This window comes from Protopterus annectens, chromosome 11.part0 (assembly GCF_019279795.1).
Source record: "Protopterus annectens isolate FY-2018-M chromosome 11.part0, PAN1.0, whole genome shotgun sequence".
Classification (NCBI taxonomy): Eukaryota; Metazoa; Chordata; order Ceratodontiformes; family Protopteridae; genus Protopterus; species Protopterus annectens.
The window spans coordinates 1,059,220,400-1,059,244,197 of NC_056745.1; the positions used below are offsets into that span (position 1 = coordinate 1,059,220,400).

At 38.5% G+C, this 23,798-nt stretch overlaps 1 protein-coding gene across 1 annotated transcript in view; it reads left to right on the forward strand.

Moving 5' to 3' along the window:
• Positions 1–23,798, forward strand: part of LOC122815693 (mucin-19-like) — a gene marked incomplete in the record, with an annotated part of 520,597 nt that overhangs the window by 335,527 nt on the left and 161,272 nt on the right. Inside the window, 1 exon segment of the mRNA XM_044088393.1 lies at positions 18,083–18,133. Within this exon segment, the coding sequence (XP_043944328.1) occupies positions 18,083–18,133 (51 nt within the window).

Sequence of the window (23,798 nt, forward strand, 5' to 3'; positions counted from 1 at the left end):
AATAAAAAATTTATTTTTAAAATTTTTTTAAAAAAACAAATACCTACAAGTATATCAGTATTTTGAAGAAACTATTATTATTGGCGTACATTTTCATTGCTTTTTTTTTAGATAAAGTGAAAGGAATAAACAGTAATTTCAATTCACTTCTCTTATCAACAGCTGCCCAAAGCTCAATTTCTGTAAAAGGTCAAACAATAAATTAATACAATTAATATTGCACCTGTCACCCTTAGGCTTTTGTATACTGGCCAAGGCTCTTGCCACCCCTATAGTGCCTTTTTTAGGCAAGGCTCAAAGGACAAACTGACCTCCATAGACAACCCAAGGCTAAAAAAACTAAAGGTAATGCTACTCAATGCCAGAAGTCTAAACCTCAAGATGCGGCCACACCTTTGGTGGGCTCTCCCTCAGTGCTGGCAGAAACCTGCTGTCTGTGCAGTAACAGAAACCTAGTTCAGCGCGTCTTCACTGAGAGCACCCCTGCAGCGCACTACCATCCCGTTATAACTTATTACTATGCTTTTTTGCAGCCCCAAAATTTAACTGCAAAGCATGCGGAGGGGAGTACTCATATTCATCAAGGATACCTGCCACCTCCAGGTTATGGCACTGCACGGGCGCGATCGTGGAAACCATCCAGTGTGCAAAATAACAAGCGGCAAAACTGTTCTTCAGTTTGTAGCGACTCAAGGGTGGGAACACTCCTCCCATTATACAGCAACCCCACTTGGCAGGTCCTCTTCTGAGAACACTGGAGAATATGAATGGTCTCTCCAAACACTATGTTATTGGGTGACTTCTAAACCACCTTAAACATTTACTGACTGGAAAAACTACTCAAACCCAAACACCTCGGTCACCCAACAGTTCCTTGAATTTAAAAACTCTAACACGATGGAACAACTGGTCACCACTCCCACAAGAGGGAATAATATATTGGACCAAGTCATCACCAAGTCACTGTGTGGACTCTAGGTTCTATCTACCAGAGGTAAAACCCTCTATTGGTAATAAGATCAGACCATAAACAAATGCCTCCTGGACACCATCTAGCATGGCATTCACCCCCTCTAAACCCACAGCAGAAATCACCTGTCAAAGAATTTCTCAAAAGCCAACTTTGCACTTCTCAAGACTGAGGTAGAATCCTTAAAAGCCCCTGTGGCATGTGAAAGCCCAACTTTTTCTCAATTCATTATATTAAACAGCACAGTATACTGAAATATCAACATACATGTTGTGCATAGTTATGCAGGGCTTTACACACACACACACACGTCTATCACACTTTACATACACACACACACACACACACACACACACACAGATATAGACATAGATATAGCTATAGCTACAGATAAAGATATAGATATAGATATAAAATAGATATAAAAATTGCTCAACAGCACCAAATAGAAACCTGAAAATAGAAATGTGTAGTTGCATTTTGCCTCAATGAAAATAACAAGTTAGTGATTCCTCAAATCAGTGAACTCATAAAGATCCTAGCTCTAAAGTCAAACTAAAATAAGCAAAAATGCACTGTTTATTGCAGTCCTTCCTTGCATCCCTCTATACCAACTCAAACATCACTCAGCAGTTGGGAAAGTCTATTAATTCATATGCCCTAGTGCATTGCAATCCTGCACAACTCCAGTATCCTACATAACCTATCATTACTATATTTAAAATAACAAAACAAATATACCAGTGCCTTCAATACTGTCAGAAATTACATGCTACATAAAATTTTATATAAACACATCTGGAAAGCTGCAAACACAATCCATAGCTCTGGCTAACCCATCACAATCTAGTAGCATTTTACAAAAACATTCACCCAACTTTGTAAAATTCTTTAGTGGCTACTGTGCTACTTATTCACATAAATCTGGTACTATCTAGCATTCATTCACAAATCACCAACACACATTGACCACACACTGACACAATGACATAATCAAAAAGTGAAAGCTCACATGAGAAAACAAACAAAAATGTACCTGAAAAGCCTGAGTCAGAAAACAATGAAAAGCATGAAACACTGTTTTATGCAGGGGTAAGCCCCCAACACCCCTATTAGCGATGGTACATGAGAGCTGCTCCTATTAATTAGATATAACAAAACTAAGATTGCACAGAGTGGGGAAGGGGTGCATTCCTAGTCTCTGTTGTACCGTGATCTCATAAATAGAGCAGCTGACATTAAAAGACTTCAGTCTCTTATGCTGGCAAAATGAAAAGAAATAAACAGTACTTGCTCTTTCAAATATTTGATATCATAAACTGAATCAGTCTATATCTGCATGTGTAGACAGATAGCTACATAGACAGATAAATAGATAGATAGATAACCCTGTGGTATAAAAATCAATTAAAAATCAAGTTGGTTATATGTATGTATGTATGCATATTTTAAATTTATAAAATGTGAGAATGCCAACTGGACTCTTAGCATTTCTTGGAATGCTTCTGTAGAGTAATTTTCTAGAAAAGAGTGGGATTAGTTAACATGCATACTTAACTATTAGAATATGGTTGGATAAAACAAGCAAACAGGAAGCTACCTCTCACATGGAATATCAGTGTGCATTCAGGGATAACCTGTAGGAAGTAGACGGGTGGGAATTTGTTTTGATTGATGTAATTCTTTTAAAGAGCTGAAAGTAGGGCAAGAAAGAGAACAACAAGACATCCAGAAGGCCAGTGAAACTCTGTGAACTTGAGCACCAACGGTATGTGAAATTTACTAAGGCACTGGGCATAAGTAGGATGCAGCAAAAGCACAGTGGGATAAAATTTGGTTTTGAAGATTACTAATGTTTTTGAAATTTGAATATCTATCCATTTATGTCTCAATGTAGTTCATCTATATATGTTGATTTATCAAATGCAACTACCCATTGACTGTTATGCTGATGACATTTAAATAAAAAAATCATAAAATGTATTTATTTATTTATTACATTTGTTAACTGAGTAGTGTCCGAATGGGCTAGAAGCCCATTTTCAGTGGAGGCCCTGGGAGAAAAACGCAGCAACAAAGCATACAGTAATAATAATATTTTCATAATATAGTAGTTAGCACACACAAACAATTGTGTAAACAGTATACAGTGTCTCAAGTGAGAGGACAAGCCATTGTTAAACTTGTACAAAGATACAAAATTACAAAGCCAGTGTGCACAATATAAATTCAGAGACATTATAAAAAGAAGGTACTATCAGTGAAATAATGATAGAGAGTTATTAACTATTGCAGATGTGCATTGTGCATGAGACTGCAGAGATTGCAGATAGATGGGGGAGTATAGTAGGGAGGGATACAGTAGAGGATAAGGTAAGGTAAAGTAGGTAGGTAGAATTAGCCTGGTAAATGGCAAGAACAGGTCCAGTGTTTCGCTAGGTAGTTCTTTAAGAGTTGTTTAAACTCTTGGTGGTGAGGATTTTGTGTGATGGGCTGGGGAATGGTGGCTCCATAATTTGGCAATTTTGTAGGAGTAAAGAGAGTTGCCATGGTGAAGCTGTGGAGTGGGCTACTTTGGTAGCATTAGCTTGTTGGATGATCTGAGGATCCAGTATTTGTCTAGGTTGGACAAGGTTAGGAGAGAGCAGGGCAGTTGCTGGGTTGGTGATTATTTTGTGGACCATGGTCATTGGTTTGAGGATAAAAAGATTAGGGAATTCTATCCAATTGAGTTGGGAGAGGGCAAAGCAGTGCTGAGTCCAATATGGCTGATTGGTGGCAAACGCGATTTTTTGCAGATTCTAGGTTATTTTGCTTTAGTTTTAACTAGATTGTGACTATGTGAGAACCATAAAGGAGGGTGGAAAGCAGGTGACTGAGCAGTGGCTAGTTGAGTAAGGTATGTTTTAGCCCTATAGAGGTGCCAAATTTTATGCAGTGACCCTTTGATAGTCAGGGAAATATGTTTGTTGAATTTTAGATTCTCATCAATTGTAAACTAGAAGTTTAGCCTGGCTATTGGTTCACTTTGATCCATTGATGATAGGATTGTGAGAGGGGACCAACCTGTTTTTGGGCATTTTGCTTAAGAAGACTATAATCTTAGTTTTGTTTGGGTTGAAATATGAGCTGATGTTCCAGGTATTTTCTATGGCCTGAAAGGAGGATTGCATTCTTTGTGGTGATGGGCTGAGCATATAAGGTGGACATCAATGCATTGGGTACAACTGAGTTGTTGGAGCTGAGTCTGGCAATAACATGTAAAGAGGAGGGGACTAAGAATAGAACCATGGGGTACACCTACTGGTATGGGGAGTATGGGGGAAGAGACTGATTGCCCATTTTGTTACTTGCTGGTGATGGGAAATATAACTATGGAACCAGGTTAGATGGTAATGAGCTATAGGATGTGAGTTTGTCTAGCAGTAGTTGGTAAGAAACAATGTCAGCTACTTTGGACATGTTGAGAAGGGATGCAGAGACAGATTGACAGTCATTAAGGAGATTATTAATGGTGTTATGAAAGATATTAGTGCTGCACAGTACCATGTTTAGGGTTGAAGGCCATGCTGAGAGTTAGACAGTGTTGTGACCAAGGAGTGCAGTGAAGAAGCTGGTTGTGGATGTATTACTTTTCTTAATATTTTGGCAAGGGGAAAAGGATGCTATGGTCAGTAATTCTATTAGTTCCATGGAAGGCCCAAACTTTGTGGAGGAGAATGATGTAATATTTTCCAGAGTAGGGAGGTTGTTCTAAAATGGAAATGATTGATCAAGATGGATATTGGGTAGGCAGAAAGTGCAGCCATCTTTAGAAATTCATTAGGGAAGTTGGTCAGCAGCAAAACAGCAGGGTTTTAGCTTGCTAGGAGTAGCCATGTAGCTGGTATGAATAACACAAAAGTGAGGGTGTTGGGATTGTCTGGGGTAGGAGGAAGGGTAAGTGGCTGGATGGTCTGGGTGCCCAGGCAGGGTGGTTATGGACCTAACAAGAGGGGAACTGAATTGGGAGTGGCTATAGGGTCAGTAGTGCTGTTGGAAGAGACGGGGCAGGGGCTAGGTGTGACTGTGGCTAATGAGGGAGTTAATACCTACCGGAAATTTTTAAAGCTTAGGTAAGTTTTGTTGACTAGTTTGGAAGAGTCTGTCCTTTTGATTTGTTTCTAGCTAAATCTAAAGCTGTTTACACGGGCCATTGTGGGTTGACGTATCTTTGGTAGATTGTAAGTTGGACCATGCTCTCATTTCGATAAGCTAGCAGTTTGTATTATTTGATAGCCAAGGTAGTTGCTTGGCTCTTGGTGTACTCTTTCTAGTGGGAACAAGACTATCAAGTATGTTACAGTAGGTGCTTAAAATATTGACAGCCAGGTCTAATTGGAGGTGTTTAAGTGGTATTCAGTCACTTTGGTTGAAGTAATAGATTAAAGGTGGTGGGGAGAAATTTTATACCGGGTTGATGTATTTGTAGGAGATGTTGCTTTGAGTGTGAATGTGTTTTCTGTAAAGAAAGGTTGGTGAGTGGTCACTAAGGGAGTCTGGTAGACATCCAGCTAGGTAGTGTATGTTGCGTCAGTTAGACAGAATTCAATCTAATGTTGACTGCTGTTTGAAATGTTTGTCTGTGCGAGTTGGACATGTAATGGTTTGAATGAAATTGAACAAGTTTATGAAGTTAGTGGGTGTACTAGATGAACAAGAGTCCCAACCTAGATTGAAGTCACCAAGAACCAAGAAGTTTCTTGGCTGAAGTTGGTAGATGCTCAGGTTAATAGAGTTTCAATGATGGGAAGATGACTGCCTGGAGGGAGATAGATGGTGATGATAATTATGTCGCTTGGGGCTATTCTGTGCCAATGTTGCATTCTGAGCCGTGCTCTACAGTACAACAAGTTGTTCAAGTTTGAGGGTGTCTTTATACATGATGGCAACTCCACTATCTTCTTGCTTTTGACAAAATCAAAAAAAAAGTTGCAAAGGAAAACTTGTAGGTCAGATCATAAAAATACCACCAAGACTTAGATAATTTTGTCTGAATAGTGATACTAATAAGATTGTTTCTTTATTTTTCTAAGGTATAAGTTCTTCATGGTTACATTAGGCTAATACAGGACTTGGGTTAGGTGGCACAATTTAGTAAGATGGTGCAGGATGGCATTATAGGCATGAACTTATATGGGCAGAGCCCAGATAAGTCTGGAAATTGACAGAACATCAACCAGTGAGTGCTAGTACACAGGAATGGAACATGAACATTCAGGTTATCAGAGTTTAGCCGCCTCCTCTTGCACCCCCAGCTGTGAGGGCCCAGCAGTCAACATTACATTCTGTTACTTTACTGATTTTTTTGATTACACAGACAGGTAACAATTGTCATTGAAGGAGCTGCTGCACAGCTACATAACATATGCTTTATGTATTTGCATGTTAGAAATACACTGCTAATCCATAAGTTCTAAAATACCTTTGTAGTTGGGTACCTTCCTGAGCACCTTCCCACTGTTAGAAATGTAGGTTATAGTTGCATTTAAATTATCATAAGTCATGCCCCTAGTGATCATATTTTCAAGGGCTGTACATTAGGGATGCAAATGCTGATTGGCTATGCACTGGTACTACATAAGCCTCACTGCTTCATAACTGAACTGATTGGAGAAAACTAATCTTTTAAATTTAACTGTATTAGAAATCATCATAAACACATGAATCAGTGACCGCATGCACTTGTAGCCACACCATCCTGATGTAAAACAGAGAAGGTTCAGCATTAGGGTGACAAACAGGGCCATGTCCAGTTATAATCAACTCTTGACAAGGCAGAACATTATGGAGCTGTTCCATCACTGATATTTCAATATGATATAATTATATTGTTATATATGTTGACATAGCCAACATCCTGACAGACAGATTCAGCACAAACTTCTCCCCCCCTTCCCCCCAAAAGAGCAAATGCCTATCCCAACTGAATGTAACCTCCCTGACATTGCAGATGCACAGGTGAAAGCTGCCCTCTCCAAAGCAAAAAACACAGCATCTATGGGACTGGACGGTGTCCCAGGCTGTGTCTTACACGAGCTCCAAGAAGAACTGAACCCTCACATTAAGTCACTGTTCAAACTTAGCCTTACTACAGGATATGTACCCAAAGAATGGCATACAGCTACAGTGGTCCCACTTCACAAAGGTGGTGCCACAATGGACCCCAGGAACTATCGCCCCATAAGCCTGACTAGTCTGGTCTGTAAAGCTATGGAGCGTATTATCATGGAACTCATAAACAAAGATATTGGGATCCTCCAGACACTGGACCCTAACCAATTCGGCTTTGTTAAGGGCAGATCTTGCCTCTTAAACCTAGTTGATTTCTTTAAAACAGTTACCAAAGCCATAGATGAGGGCAAGGTAGTCCACACAGCCTACCTCGACCTCACAAAAGCCTTTGACACAATACCACACTCAGGCATCATAAATAAGCTTAATAGCTTAAATATCAACCCCTGTATCACAAGATGGGTTGCAAACTGGTTCAGAGATAGAACCCACATGGGCAGAATCGCAGGTGCCATGTCTGAATCCAAACCAGTTACAAGTGGCGTCCCACAGGGCTCAGTTCTGGGACCTCTCTTGCTCAGTATATACTTCTCTGAGGTTCAGGCTAACACGGGATGATTATGGCTGACAAAGTTCACAGATGACTGCAAACTGGGGGCCATAATCAAATCTCCAGCTGACACAAGCATCCTCCAAAAGGGTCTCAGAGACAGATGCTTGGTGCCAGAGCCACGGCCTCAAGCTAAATGCTAAAAAGTAGAAAATCCAAAAACACTTCAGGTACGACAGGAACTCCAAGGCTTATAAATAATGTAGAAAAACTCCACTTTATTCACAAAAACGAAACAAGTTTTAGTGCTTTCATCTCTAACTGAGACTTCTTCAGAAACGTCATTTTTGAACATCACACTGAACTTTTACTTCCGTAGTCAACTAAACTTTAACCTCAAGCCCGGAAGAATCCATTCACAACATGATAAAAAGTGCATAGTCATCCCCTTTGGGAAAAACAAGGTGCCCACAAATAGGTGGTAATCCATTAAGTACAGAAGATGTAATTAGAGATTTGGGGACCGACGTAGGTAGTAATCTCTCCTTTGATAATCACATTGCCAAAGTGGTTAGAAAGACCTTCTATATAGCAAACCTTATCACAAAAGGGTTTGCATCTAGATCAAGAGAGGTCATTGTGCTCCTCTACTCGTCACTCATCAGGCCCATAATTGAATACAATGCCCCTTTTGGGATGTACCTTACCTGACACCTGCAGCAACTGGAGAGACCCCAAAAGTACCTCACCAAGAGGATCATGGGCTACAAACAGATGTCCTATGCAGCTCGACTAAAGAAACTCCAGCTCTACTCAGTTGCTTACTCCCTACTCAGAGGCGATCTATGCCTGACGTACAAGGCCATGTCAAACCCAGAATTAATGGACATGCTCCACCTCAAAAAATCCAAGTCCTTTACAGCTACATGCTCCAGGGACTTAAACCTCAGCACAAAAATAAATAGGACATGCTGGAGGGACAGATTAATTTCCCAGAGGCTCCCCTCACTCTGGAATAAAATCCCAATTCATGTTAGACATAGCCCCTTGAACCTATTCAAGCGAAATCTGGACACGTGGATGGGAAATCGCAAATTCACCCCTGGGATCTCTTCTGTGTCCCTGCTAGACAGAGGCATAGTAAACTAATCTTAAAAGGGTACCTTCTGTGACCTACTTTACAGAGGCACAGTAGGTAAATCTAATAGGGAGGCGGAAGCCAAATACACTATAGCTAGGTTTATAAATGCCCTAGGGCAGATAGCCTAGTATCTACCTATGAACCTATGAACCTATATGAAAAGAGTAAGGTTTTGGGTGGCATGTACTGTTACCATTGGTATTTCTGGTGTATTACCAGTATTTGTCTAATTAAAATTGCCTGCAATAGAAAAAAGTGTTTGCTACTACTGATGTGTCTAATCAAGTGACTTCAGACTACCAAGTACTTATCTTACACAGTAATAGCAGATGGATTGGATAGACATTATCTGTTATTGTATGAAGGCAAGGCAATAGTAACATTGCAAATGAATGTCATGCTGTCTTACTTCCAAATGTTAATTTCTATTTTTTTTTGTGGTGGGGACTGTGGGGTACATTTTCCATTAGTATGATTAATATACTGTTCTCATGGTAGGAATTCCTTACATTTACTTTCAATAGAAAGTCCTATAAGTATTTAAAACAAAAAGTAAAAGATATGTAAAACCTGAAATATTTTATCCCATGTAGTTCAGGTCATTGCCCAAAATGATTAGACAATACTGCAATTAAGCAGTAACTTAAGAGGGAAATAATGTAATGGGAATATCAAAAAAACTTACATAGCTGAAGTTTTGGTAGCTCTTTGAAGGATATATTGAATTTCATTTTGATACCTTAAGTAAATTGATTGGTGTATGCAGACTAGTCATATGATCTTCTCATAGTATAATTTTTTTCTTTCTTATGAAATGAAATACAAGGTTGTTTTTTATCTTAGTCTAAAACATTTGCAATTCCAAGAAAACACATTTTTAAAATGAAATTATCAATGAAGTAAAGCAAAAAGAAATCAAAGTCTGTGACCCCTAGAGAAATGCTGTGAGGTTCTGCACTGCTAATATTTGGAGCTTGCTGCATGGGGTAGCTCACAACAAGAAGACAATGCACTCTCTCTATATCCATTATTTAGTGCTCTGCTATGGACTATTTATCTTTGAATCCTAGCCCATGTGAATATACAAGCCAGAAAACACTAACAAAGGTATTTATTACTGGCAGCTCCCTTCTAAGAAATATTGAATTAGTTGCCCGTACTTTAAATAACCAGATTATTTATTTGGCCTCAAAGCAAGAAGCACATGGTTTGCTTCCTACCCTAACCTGTAACTTATAAAACTTCATTCTCTAAATTAAAATAACCCTATATTAACACAAGAGTACAAAGAAGGAATTCTAGAAATTTTAAACTTGCTTCAGTTCTTAAGTTTTACTTCTTTCATTTTGTAACTTTGTTAATAACTATTAAGAAATCAATACAAAAATCTTAAAGCTCAGAAATACAGATGGATAAAGAAATAAGACACAAAAGTCTCTTTGAGAAGGAGTTTATGTTTCTAATACTTATAATCTCACAGCAGTGTCTTTAATGATATTTTCCTACCATAGCTAAGCTGCATATTTCTAAATGTCTATTACTTCATTGTGGTTTTGTGCACAAAATGTACTGAACAACTTACTTTTTCAAGTATCTTGTTTGGTAAATATAATGTCTATATCGTAACATGCTGATATGCCAAAAATCAAAACCATGCTTTTCTTCTTACTCCTGTCTCTTGCTAACAAATCACCCACCTTAATATTTTGTTAAGAAGATTCAATTGTGCAGTTTAAATATAATTTTGTTAATAAAACTTTGTTTCTACAAATACATACTCTGTTCATTTACATGTCTTATGCATTTTTTTAGAATGAATGTGTAGAGTGTTTACACTTCAGACATTGGCTTACTTTTCGTGTGTCAGTATCCAGACTACATAACTGTTTTACAACTGTTGTGATGCAGAAATCTTTTTTCTATGTTATCATTTTTAGAAGAAATCTTTGTGATATCCACCTTAATACCACCAACAACATCTCCACCACGGAGTCCATTAGTAACAGATAATATTTAGTTAAACTATTTCTATGTTTTATTATAGCTGGTATCACATTAGTGTGTGTGTGTGTGTGTGTGTGTGTGTGTGTGTGTGTGTGTGTGTGTGTGTGTGTGTGTGTGTGTGTGTGTGTGTGTGTGTGTGTGTGTGTGTGTGTGTGCATTTGTGTGTGTGTGTGTGTGTGTGTGTGTGTGTGTGTGTGTGTAAAGTCCTGCATAACTATGCACAACATGTATGTTGATATTTCATTATACTGTGCTGTTTAATATAATGAATTGAGAAAAAGTTGGGCTTTCACATATTTTCCATTTACAGACAGTATAACAATCTGCAGTGCAGATGACTAATTGAAAATTGTTTTAAGGTTTTAAGTTTGCAGTTTTGTTTCTGTTCATTTAATAAATAAATTTAACAAATGCATTGAATAAGACACAAAGATACTGTGCCAGACTAGTGTATAGAAGAATAAATGGAAAAATCTATTGCTCATACAAGAACTGTGGCATGGCTGCAGAAGAAATGGATTATTTCACACCAAGACAGCAGATGTACAGTAGAAATACAGTTGAGTTAGATAATATGAATACATAATTCAGAGAAACTCATACTATGAACCAAATGGTCTACAGAAAAGACATTCATTAATGTGACTGACTTTAAGCAGTCCCTTTACTAACAATATACTTATCTGTCTGTCTGTTTGTCTGTCTCAGAACCTGTTTATATCTCCACACACACACACACACACACACACACACACACACACACACACACACACACACACACACACACACACACACACACACACACACACATACACACACACACACACACTGCACACATGCACACACTCACACACACACACAGACACACACACACACACACACACACACACAGACACACACACACACACACACACACACACACACACACACACACACACACACACACACACACACACACACACACACACACACACACACACACACACACACACACACACACACACAGATATAGACATAGATATAGCTATAGCTACAGATAAAGATATAGATATAGATATAGATATAGATATAAAAATTGCTCAACAGCACCAAATAGAAACCTGAAAATAGAAATGTGTAATTGCATTTTGCCTGATGAAAATAACAGTGATTCTCAAATCAGTGAACTCATAAAGATCCTGTCTAAAGTCAAACTAAAATAAGCAAAAAATGCACTGTTTATTGCAGTCCTCTTGCATCCTCTATACCAACTCCAACATCACTCAGCAGTTGGGAAATTCCATATTCATATGCCCTAGTGCATTGCAATCCTGCACAACTCCAGTATCCTACATAACCTATCATCACTATATTTAAAATAACAAAACAAATATACCAGTGCCTTCAATATTGTCAGTAATTACATGCTACATAAAATTTTATAAACACACTGAAAGCTGCAACACAATCCATAGCTCACAACTAATCACAATCTAGTAGCATTTACAAAAACATTCACCCAACTATACCTAGTACAGACACTTATTCACATAAATCTGCATTCATTCATTCGCACATCACCAACAAACATTGACCACACACTGACACAATTACATAATCAAAAAGTGAAAGCTCACATGAGAAAACAAACAAAGAAGTACCTGAAAAGCCTGAGTCAGAAAACAATGAAAAACATGAAACACTGTTTTATGCAGGGGTAAGCCCCCCAACACCCCACATGTGGAGAGCTGCTCCTATTAAGTATATATAACAAAACTAAGATTGCACAGAGTGGGGAAGGGGTGCATTCCCAGTCTCTGTTGCACCGTGATCTCATAAAGAGAGCAGACTTCAGTCTCTTATGCTGGCAAAATGAAAAAAAATAAACTGCACTTGCTCTTTCAAATATTTGATATCATAAACTGAATCAGTCTATATCTGCATGTGTAGACAGATAGCTACATAGACAGATAAATCGATAGATAGATAACTATAGGTATAAAATCAATTAAAATGTTGGTTATATGTATGTATGCATATTTAAATGTGTACTGAGAATGCCATACCGGACTATAGCATTTCTGAATGTTCTCAGAGTAATTTTCTAGAAAAGAGTGGATTAGTTAACATGCATACTTAACTAGAATATGGTTGGATAAAACAAGCAAACAGGAAGTTAATTTCTCACATGGAATATCAGTGTGCATTCAGGGATAACCTGTAGGAAGTAACGTGTGGAATTTGCTTTGATGATGTAATTCTTTAAAGAGCTGAAAGTAGGGCAAGAAAGAGAACAAGACATCCAGAAGGCCAGTGAAACTCTGTGAACTGAGCACTTGTATGTGAAATTTACTAAGGCACTGCATGCTTGTGATGCAGCAAAGCACAGTGGGATAAAATTTGGGTTGGGGATTACTAACGTTTGTTTTGGAATTTAGAATATCTATCTATTTATGTCTCAATGTGTCTATCTATATATGTTGATTTATCAAAATGCACCACCATTGACTGTTAAGTGTCAGATGCTGGCATTTAAATAAAAAATCATAAAATATATTTATTTATTTATTTATTTATCTATTTATTTATTTATTTATTTATTTATTTATTTATTTATTACATTTGTTAACCGGGTAGTGTCCGAATGGGCCAGAAGCCCATTTTCAGAGGACGCCCTGGGAGAAAAGCTCCACAAGCAGCAACAAAGCATACAGTAATAATAATATTTTCATAATAATATAGTAGTTAGCACACACAAACAATTGTGTAAACAGTATACAGTGTCTCAAGTGAGAGGACAAGCCATTGTTAAACTTGTACAAAGATACAAAATTACAAAGACAGTGTGCACATTATAAATTCAGAGACATTATGTACATATATCATCAGTGAAATAATGACAGGGAGTTATTAACTATTGCAGATGTATGCACAGTATGAGACTGCAGAGATTGCAGATAGATGGGGGGAGTATAGTAGGAGGATACAGTAGTGGATAAGGTAAGGTAAAGTAGGTAGGTAGAATTAGCCTGGTAAATGGCAAGAACAGGTCCAGTGTTTTGCTAGGTAGTTCTTTAAGAGTTGTTTGGACTCTTAGTGGTGAGGATTTTGTGTGATGGGTTGTGGAATGGTATTCCATAATTTGGCAATTTTGTAGGAGTAAAGAGAGTTGCCATGGTAGTTGTGGAGTGGGCTACTTTTAGCATTAGCTTGTTGGATGATCTGAGTGATCCAGTATTTGTACTAGGTTGGACAAGGTTAGAGAGAGCAGGGCAGTTGCTGGGTTGGTAGATTATTTTGTGGACCATGGTCATTGGTTTGAGGGATAAAAGATTAGGGAATTCTATCCAATTGAGTTGGGAGAGGGCAAAGCAGTGCTGAGTCCAATATGGCTGATTGGTGGCAAACGTGATTTTTTTTGTAGCAGGATTCTAGGTTATTTTGCTTAGTTTTAACTAGATTTGTGACTATGTGAGAACCATAAAGGAGAGTGGAAAGCAGGTGTGACTGAGCAGTGGCTAGTTGAGTAAGGTATGTTTTAGCCCTATAGAGGGTGCCAAATTTGGCGTGACCTTTCTTGATAGTCAGGGAAATATGCTTGTTGAATTTTAGATTCTCATCAATTGTAAACCTAGAAGTTTAGCCTGGCTATTGGGTTCAATTTTGGATCCATTGGAGGATAGGATTGTGAGAGGGGACTAACCTGTTTTTGGGTATTTTGCTTATGAAGACTATAATCTTAGTTTTGTTTGGGTTGAATATGAGTTGATGTTCTGACAGGTATTTTTCTATGGCCTGAAAGGAGGATTGCATTCTTGTGGTGATAGGGCTGAGCATATAAGTGTGGAGTCATCAATGTACTGGGCAGTGTGTGCCAACTGAGTTGTTGAGCTGAGTTTGTTAGTAAATAGGGTAAAGAGGAGGGGACCATGAATAAACCATGGGGTACACCTACTGGTATGGGGAGTAGGGGGGAGACACTGTTTGCCCATTTCTTTGCTTGCTGGTGATGGGAAAGATAACTATGGGACCAGGTTAGGGATGCAGTAATGAGGCCATAGGATGTGAGTTTGTCTAGCAGTAGTTGGTAAGAAACAATGTCAAAGGCTTTGGACATGTTGAGAAGGATGGAAGAGACAGATTGACAGTCATTAAGGAGATTATTAATGGTGTTGGTGAAAGATATTAGTGCTGTACTAGTACTATGTTTAGGTTGAAGGCCATGCTGAGAGTTAGATAGCAAGTTCTGACTAAGGAGGTGGTGAAGGAGCTGGTTGTGGATGTATTTTTCTAATATTTTTGCAAGGGGGGAAAAGGATGGCTATGGGTCAGTAATTTATTAGTTCCATGGAAGGTCCACCTTTGTGGAGGAAAATGATGTAATATTTTCCAGAGAAGAGGGGATGTGTTGTTCTGAAATGGAATGATTGATCAAGATGGATATCGGGTAGGCAATAGAAAGTGCAGCGATCTTTAGAAATTCATTAGGGAGTTGGTCAGCAGCAAAATAGCAGGGTTTTAGCTTGGTTAGGAGTGTTTTATGTAGCTGGTATGAATAACATTAAAAGTGAGGGTGTTGGGATTGTCTGAGGTAGGAGTGGGAAGGGTAAGTGGCTGGATGGTCTGGGTGCCCAGTAGGGTGGTTATGGACCTAATAAAGAGGGAACTGAATTGAGTGGCTATAGGGTCAGTGTTGTTGGAAGAGATGGGGGCAGGGGTTGGGGTGTGACTGGGGCTAAAAAGGGAGTTAATACTCTGCCAGAAATTTTGGGGGGTGTTTAGGTGTTTTTGTTGACTAGTTTGGAAGTAGGTCTGTTTGTCCTTTTTGATTTGTTTCTTAGCTAAATTCCAAAGATGTTTATACGTTAATAGGTTGGATGTATCTTTGGTAGATTAGTAAGTTGACCATGCTCTATTTCGATGTTTAAGTAGCAGTTTGGTATCATTTGATAGCCAAGGTAGTTGCTTGGCTCTTTGGTGTACTTTTCTAGTGGGAACAAGACTATCAAGTATGTTACAGTAGGTGGCGTTAAAATATTGGACAGCCAGGTCTAATTGGAGGTGTTTAAGTGGTATTCAGTCACTTTGTTGAAGTAATAGATTAAAGGTGGTGGGGGAGAAATTTTATGTACTGCTGATGTATTTGTAGGAGATGTTGCTTTGAGTATGGATGGGTTTTCTGTAAAGAATGGTTGGTGAGTGGTCACTAAGGGAGTCTGGCAGACATCCAGCTAGGTAGTGTAGGTTGGGTCTGTTAGTCAAAATCCAAAATCTAGTGTTGACTGCTTATTGGAATTCTTGACTGTGTGAGTTGGGCATGTAAGGGTTTGAATGAAATTAAACAGGTTTATGAAGTTAGAGGGCATACTAGATGAGCAGGAGTGCCAATCTAGATTGAAGTCACCGAGAACTATAGGTTCTTGGCTGAAGTTGGTAGATGCCCAGGATAACAGAGTTTCAATGGTGGGAAGATAATTGCCTGGAGGGAGGTAGGTGGTGATGATAATTATGTTTGTTGGGGTTGATTTTGAAGTGAGTTGCTAGGATTTTGGAGTTGGGTAGGTTCTGGGTAGGCACAATTAAGTTGTTCAAGTTTGAGGGTGTCTTTATACATGATGGCAACTCCACCACCTCTTTTGTTTTTTGATAAAATCAAAAAAATAGTTGCAAAGGGAAACTGTTGCAGTCAGATCATAAAAATACCACCAAGCATTCAGATGTAATTTGTCTAAATAGTGATACTAATAAGATTGTTTTATTTTTCTAAGGTATGTTTCATGGCTATGGTTAGGGCTAATGGCAGGACTTGGGTTAGGGTGGCACAATTTAGTAAGATGGTGCAGGATGGCATTATAGGCATGAACTTATATGGGCAGAGCCCAGATGGTGCCTGGAAATTGACAGAACATCAACCAGTGAGTGCTAGTACACAGGAATGGAACATGTGAACATCTGTGTTATCAGAGTTTAGCTGCCTCCTCTTGCACTCTAGCGTAGGCCCAGCAGTCAACATTACATTCTGTTACTTTACTGGATTTTGATTACACAGACAGGTAACAATTGTCAGCTGAAGGAGTCATGCTGCACAGCTACATAACATATGCTTTATGTATTTTCTGTATGTTAGAAATACAATACTGCTATCCATGAAGTTCTAAAATACCTTAGAAGGTACTTCCTGAGCACCTTTCCCACTGTTGAAATGTAGGTTATAGTTGCATTTAAATTATCATAAGTCATGCCCCTAGTGATCATATTTTGCGGCTGTACATTAGGATGCAAAATGCTGATTGGCTATGCACTGTACTACATAAGCCCTCACTGCTTCATAACTGAACTGATTGAGAAAAACTAATTTTAAATTTAACTGTATTAGAAATCATCATAAAACACATGAATCAGTGACCGCATACACTTAGAAATAACACTGACAGTCCGATGTAAAACAGAGAAGGTTCAGCATTAGGGTGCATCAAACAGGGCCATGTCCAGTTATAACTTGACAAGGCAGAAACATTATGGAGCTGTTCCATCACTGATATTTCAATATGATATAGATTATATTGCTATATATTTTTATAGCTATAGTCTGCATATGAGAGAGAATACTCTGCACAGAAGCTGACTTGGAAACTTTTAATTTGGAATATTTCCTCAAAACAAGTGAGATATTTCAAAGAAATCCATAATGACTAACTTATTATCATAATAATCAAAAACAATAAATAAAAAAGGCTATAAATTAACCATTTAATACACTGAGAATATTTAAACTATTCCATCAAGTCAACTGTGTAGACAGAACATGTGATTTTTACAATGCCAGACCAAATGACAACTTCATGTCCTTAAGTTTGCTGTCTAGGTATACATCCGTCACACAGACCAGCCTTTCAACTGTATGGCTGAACTTTGGGCTACCACCACCAAAGAATACTCCAGCATTGAGAAATCCAACTCCCTTCAAGAAAGGGGAGCTTACATTCTATTATACAATCCTGGTTCTTCAAGTTGTCTCATTAGATATTAACTCAATTATTATGAACTGGATTTACATTGTCTTACTCATGCCACTTTAGCTGACAAATTGCAATTCAAACTTAATATTGCAGTACAGGTTAATAATATGTCATCCTGATGGTAATCTACATTTTTAACTTGGCTCTATTATATGAGGTTCTGAATAAAGTTACACTAGATGAGTATTTATTTTTACATAACCATAAAAATCTATGCCGTTGTAACATATTTTAACTTGTGAAGCCGTTGAATTGTTTTTCTTAAACTGATTTTTTATTTGTTATAAAAACTTATTGAATGTTAATAATATTAGAACTTCATTGACAAAAAATGATTGATATATTGTTTGTCTTTCCTTATCTAGTATCAACTACTCTGACTTCTACTACCAAGAGAAAAACAACTTCCCCAACAGGTGATGACATTCTTATAACAATCACATTCTGCTTGCAAAAATGTATATTCAGTAATTGTAATGCGTACTCCTGGAGCCGATTATCAGCACCACTTTGTTTTAGTTTAATATTACTTGCAAAGCAAGTATAACCATACTTTGCTTCAAATTTAGAAATATTTATAATACTATAGACAAAATTTATTGTGCAGATTTATTTAAAAATACTGACCATTGATCCAAAATCATTTTTAGATTTCTCCAATCTAATTTCTAATCCAGCCCAGGAAGATATAGTGAGAACACTTTGCTAAATAGTAGCGGGATTGTACACATAGTATTATCAAAAATACAAGCTTCACTGGTATGAGTACAGTATACACAAAGTATCCATAACATATAACAAGAGTCAGTAGATATATACAATATCCAGCGACAAATGCCTATTTACAGTTTGTACAAGAGAAAAAAGAATAAAAATCAAAACAGGGGGTGAAATGCTTATGAACAGAATAAAGGGAGAGGGTTTAGAAAGAGAGGATTGGTGGGCAATAGAGGATGAGGTTGGAATAATCGAGTGAGCAGTGAGTGTGGAAGGATATTAGATGGAAGGGGATTTTTACCTGGCGATGCCTTGTTCTGTGACATTTACGTGCGTACATTCCCTGGTAAGGTCAGACCACAAAATGGTCTCCTTTAAAGTAAAAATAAAACCTGGACCGCCAGCTAAACCAGGAATATTCAGGAACTATTCTATGGCTAACCTCCTGCTATTAAGTGAGAAACTGGCAAAGTTTCAAGCCCCTATAAACCCTGAGAACACTTCTGCCTATGCAGAACTGCTCACAGAAACCCTGTATAAGCATGTAAATAGCTGCATACAGGCAGCTGTACCCACCAGGAAGAAGTACTGAGCTAATTAAAAAACAAGCCACCCCTGGTGGAATCACAAAATCAATCATATGTACAAATGAGGAAGATAACCATGGCAAAAATTAGGAGGTGCAGCACCCAGCAGGATAAAAGCACTCTCATTAAACTATACAAACAACTCAGAGGACAACTAAAGTCTACCAAATGCAAATTTGAGGTAAGTTTGGCCTCCCAGACCAAAGACAAACAGAAAGCATTCTTTAGCTATGTCTCCAATCTCAAAGGCAATACACATTTGTGTGTGCAGAACTTATTGTAAATTAAGCCACCTATACTGAGCCAGAAGATATAGCAAACCTCCTGGCTGATAAATTCAGCTCCAACTTTACACATCTCTTACCCTCAACCTTCCCTCAAGAAATATCATCAAATATAACTCCTCCTACTATCGCTAGGTAACAAGTCGTTAATGCTGTCTCTAAGACCAAGAACACTGCATCAATGGGCCCAGACAATCTCCCAGGATGCCTTCTAAATAGCACAAAACATGACATATCAGGGCCTCTGGAATTAGTATTTAACTCTAGCCTCCAAACAGGCTTCATGCTTCATGAGTGGAGAAAGACAACAGTCATCCCTCTGCAAAAACATGGGCCATCTACAGACCCTGGAAACTACAGACCCATAAGTCTCACTAGTCTTATATGTAAAGCCATGGAAAGAATTATCATGGAGGTGATCAACAGAGATGTAGCAAACCTCCAGACACTGGACTCAACCCAGTTTGGTTTTGTCAAGGGCAGATAATGCCTACTCAACCTGGTGGACTTCTTTGAAAAGGTCACAAAAGCAATGGATGAGGGCAAAATCATTCACACTGCCTACCTTGACCTGGCCAAGGCATTTGATACAATACCCCACTCGGGCATTGTTGACAAACTCAAGAGATTAGGTACAAACCCGTATGTCACCCAGTGGATAGTCAATTGGATCACAGACAGGACCCAGGGAGTTAGAATTGGGGAGTCCACATCTACGATGAGGCCATTCACAAGTGAAGTCCCTCAGGTATCAGTCATTGGACCACTCCTTTTTAATTCTCAGAAGTCAAGGCCAATGTCAGTGGTCTCTGGCTGACTAAATTTGCAGATGATTGCAAATTAGGAGCTGTCATTGAATCTCACACTGACACAAATGTTCTCCAGGAGGGGCTGACAGAGACAAACAACTGATGTCAGAGTCATGGACTAAAACTAACTGCCAAGAACTGCATAATAGTATCCTTTGGGAAGTCATCCATCCCTGGTAACTATCATATTGACAACACACCCCTTAGAGTTGACTCAGTAGTTAGGGATTTAGGGACACACATAGATAGTAATTTAGCCTTTGATCATCATGTGTCTACAGTGGTGAGGAAATCATTCTATGTTGTGCAACTTATAAACAAAGGTATAGCATCTAAGTCCAAGGAAGTCATGGCTTCACTGTATTTGGCATTCATCAGACCTATCATTGAGTGAATGCCCCCTTTGGTATGTACCTAACCAGGCATATCCAACAACTGGAACATCCACAGAGGTTTCGCACTAAAAGAATACAGGACATAAGTAATATGTCTGTGCAGACTGCCTCAAGCCCTATCCCTGTATTCTGTCTCCTACAGGCTTTTGAAGGGAGATCTATGCCTAGCTTACAGGGCATTGTCAGCCCCACTCTGATGGACCATCTGCATATCCATAAAACAAACAGTACCACAATTACCCATTCTAAAGACTTAAACCTTGCCTGTGATATAAACAGGACCTGCTGGAGAGATAAGTATGAATCCCGCAGACTACCCCATCTAGAGAACAGGCTCCCAATCCATGTGAAGCAGAGTTCCTCTTTAATCCAATTCAAGTACAACTTGGACAATTGGATGGGAAACTGGAAATTCATCCCTGGTTTGGCACCTATGTCTCTGATGCAAATAGATAACCTGTAAATGGTTCATATCTGAGGCCCATGCTTACACTTATCAAGGGTATCAGAACTTGTCAGAGATTTGGGATGCTTGGCTAGTCTTAAAAATGCCCTTGTGGTCATTAGCCTAGTAAACACCTATGAACCTGTCTCTTAATAGGTAATTTCTTAGCATTTTGCTGGAATTTGGAAAATGTATCAGTATCTTTAATTTCTGATGGGAGTGATTTTCAAGTCTGAGGGACCATTACTGAGAAGCTGTGCTGTGCTTCATGCAGTTTGTTAAGAGGTAGCTTGTGTGAGGTTGTAACTGTTTGTTCTTCTGTGAAGTCAGCTGGTAAAGACATGGAATATTTAATTGTTTTTAAGTTTAATATTAAAAGAAAATACTGAGGCCTGTGTGAATTTGTAAGTACTGCTAACCTTTAATAACAATCTATTAAATTTCTGTAAATTTATAGCCGTACAATGTAACTGCTCCTAGCATGTATGTATTTCATAAATAAGTTAAGGTATGACACCTGAACATTCTCTCATATTGTAAAGTATTAGTTACCACTTACCTACCCTAGTAATATGTAAAGGGTCCTGCAGAAGACTAAAATACTTACATTAAACAAAAAAATTATTCTGTGTTAAGAATTTGAGATTCTGTCACTTGAGTCATCATGAGATGGTTTATGTTTGTAGATACTGTTAATTTTTCTCAATTCTTTTTTTATTCAAACCATTGGCATATTCTTCCTTAATTATGTAGCCCTTTCAGCATTGCATAGACCGGCTTCTTTTGGCATCCTTGTTTTTGTAAGATGTAAGTGTCCAGAAGATGGGTTCACTAGTCACATACCGTCTGAACTGAATGCTCATATCAGAATAGACAGAACAGCATATGAGGACTGCCTAGATCTACATGAGTGAGATGACAGGAATAAAGAATAAGAGGCACATCTAGAGATCTGACTGACAAATGGCTTGATGGTGGTAAGCACATGGTTCAACAAGAGAGACAGTCACAAGATCACTTACAAGAGTTATCCAACAATTAAGTCAGGTAGACTTCCTCAAAGTAAGAAAAGGGCATCTGGGTAGTAGCAGAGATGGTAAAGTGAAACAGTAGACCCACCACATAAACCACTGGTGGTTGCATTCAGCTACAAGCAGTGGACAGAGAAGACTCTAAGGTCATCAAGAGATTAGACTGAAGACCTGAAGGTTGACTACAGTGAGAACATCAGAGCAAAAGCTAAAGTAGCTCCTGTTGCAGAGGAGGTCAAACAGAACAGATTAAAGTGCTTCAGGCACATGTGCAGGAAAGCACAAGAGAATTTGGTAAAGAATATTTGGGAGATTTGAGAGAGACGGGAAGAAGTCAAGAGGAAATGAGCTTGGAGAGGGGCACTGAATGGAGAAGGACTGCGATAACTGATGTGACACACTGGCCATATGTAGAAAAATGGGAAACGTGGGTTGATGAGGATGATAATGATTCCGGCTGATTATTATATACTCTGAACTCTGATTATTCTTTTCTTCATATAGTAGCTTTGCAAGACTGGCCCCATTATTTGGTCACTATTAATTAATTTTTGTCATCTACATAAACCAGTGGCATACAGTCCATGCAGACTCTTGTTTGCCTTTGCTTCAGACTAACCCTCTGGTTAACACCAAAGAAATGCTCTTGCAGTGATTAATCCCTGTCTCTCACTGTCACAGAAGTGGAAAAATGTGGTCACACATGCATGCTTTATTTGGATAATACTGAGCACAGAGACCGCTGCTGAGACATGGTAAGATGTGTTTAATATAATGTTACAAAGTTGCAGACATACATCATAACGTAATTTTTTGGGTGCCACCCCTAGGTGAATATCATGTCTTATCCCATATTGATAGGTTTATTCTCCCTTTCTCCTGGCTTTTAAGCATACTGGATGTTTAAAGTGAGATCCAGAAATATATCCTCCAATGAGGATAAGGACTTTTTATACAGACCTCTTTGTATCAAACCCAGCAAGGCTGTAGACATTTCCATGCACAGCATACTTTGCTAGGGTGCATTTCATAGATTGTGCTTGCAGTTTTCATGCATGGAGTGCACATCGGATGTTTTCTTCCCAGATGCCACTCCTGCAGCAGGGCCTGCACTTAAACTTCTACATGACATGCATAACTGCATTGGACATTCAGTCGTATTGCTGCTTGGATGGCACATTCATATTCTAAGGTCTTAGTCAAAACCTGGTTGCCTGCAAAATAGGGGGACAAATCCTACATCAGAGAATCACTGGAGCCAAGATTGAACTGACATCTTAACAGAAGAATTTACAAACTTATGTTGATTTAGTTCTTATACCATGTTGCATGATTACTATTTTTTTCTATTTGATGTTTCTACTAAATTTCCATTGTGAACAGTACTGGGTACAAAGCTAAATTCTGATGTACACCCACTTTTATTGGGAGCCGCTCTATGAGTTTGAATAGTCTCATTAGCTTCTCATAGATTAATTCAAATAATTTTCTGGAACTTCATAACCATTACATAACTACCCAAATAACCATTATTAAGACCTTATTTTAGTTCTCCATATCTAGGAATGTCCAGTTAGAATCTTTCTTCATTTCTCCCTTCTTATCTACCAGCTGCCTCACTGCAAACATTGAGTCTATTTTATTAACTCCTGATCTGAATCTGAACTGCTCTTTTAACATCTTACCTTTTTTCACTGTGTATTTGCTTATAAAACACCCAGTCCAGCACTTTCCTGCAGTGTAACAGGAGTTTGATACCTCCTTTCTGCCTGTAGTTATGAATATCGTCTTTGTTCCTGGAAACTGGTAGTAG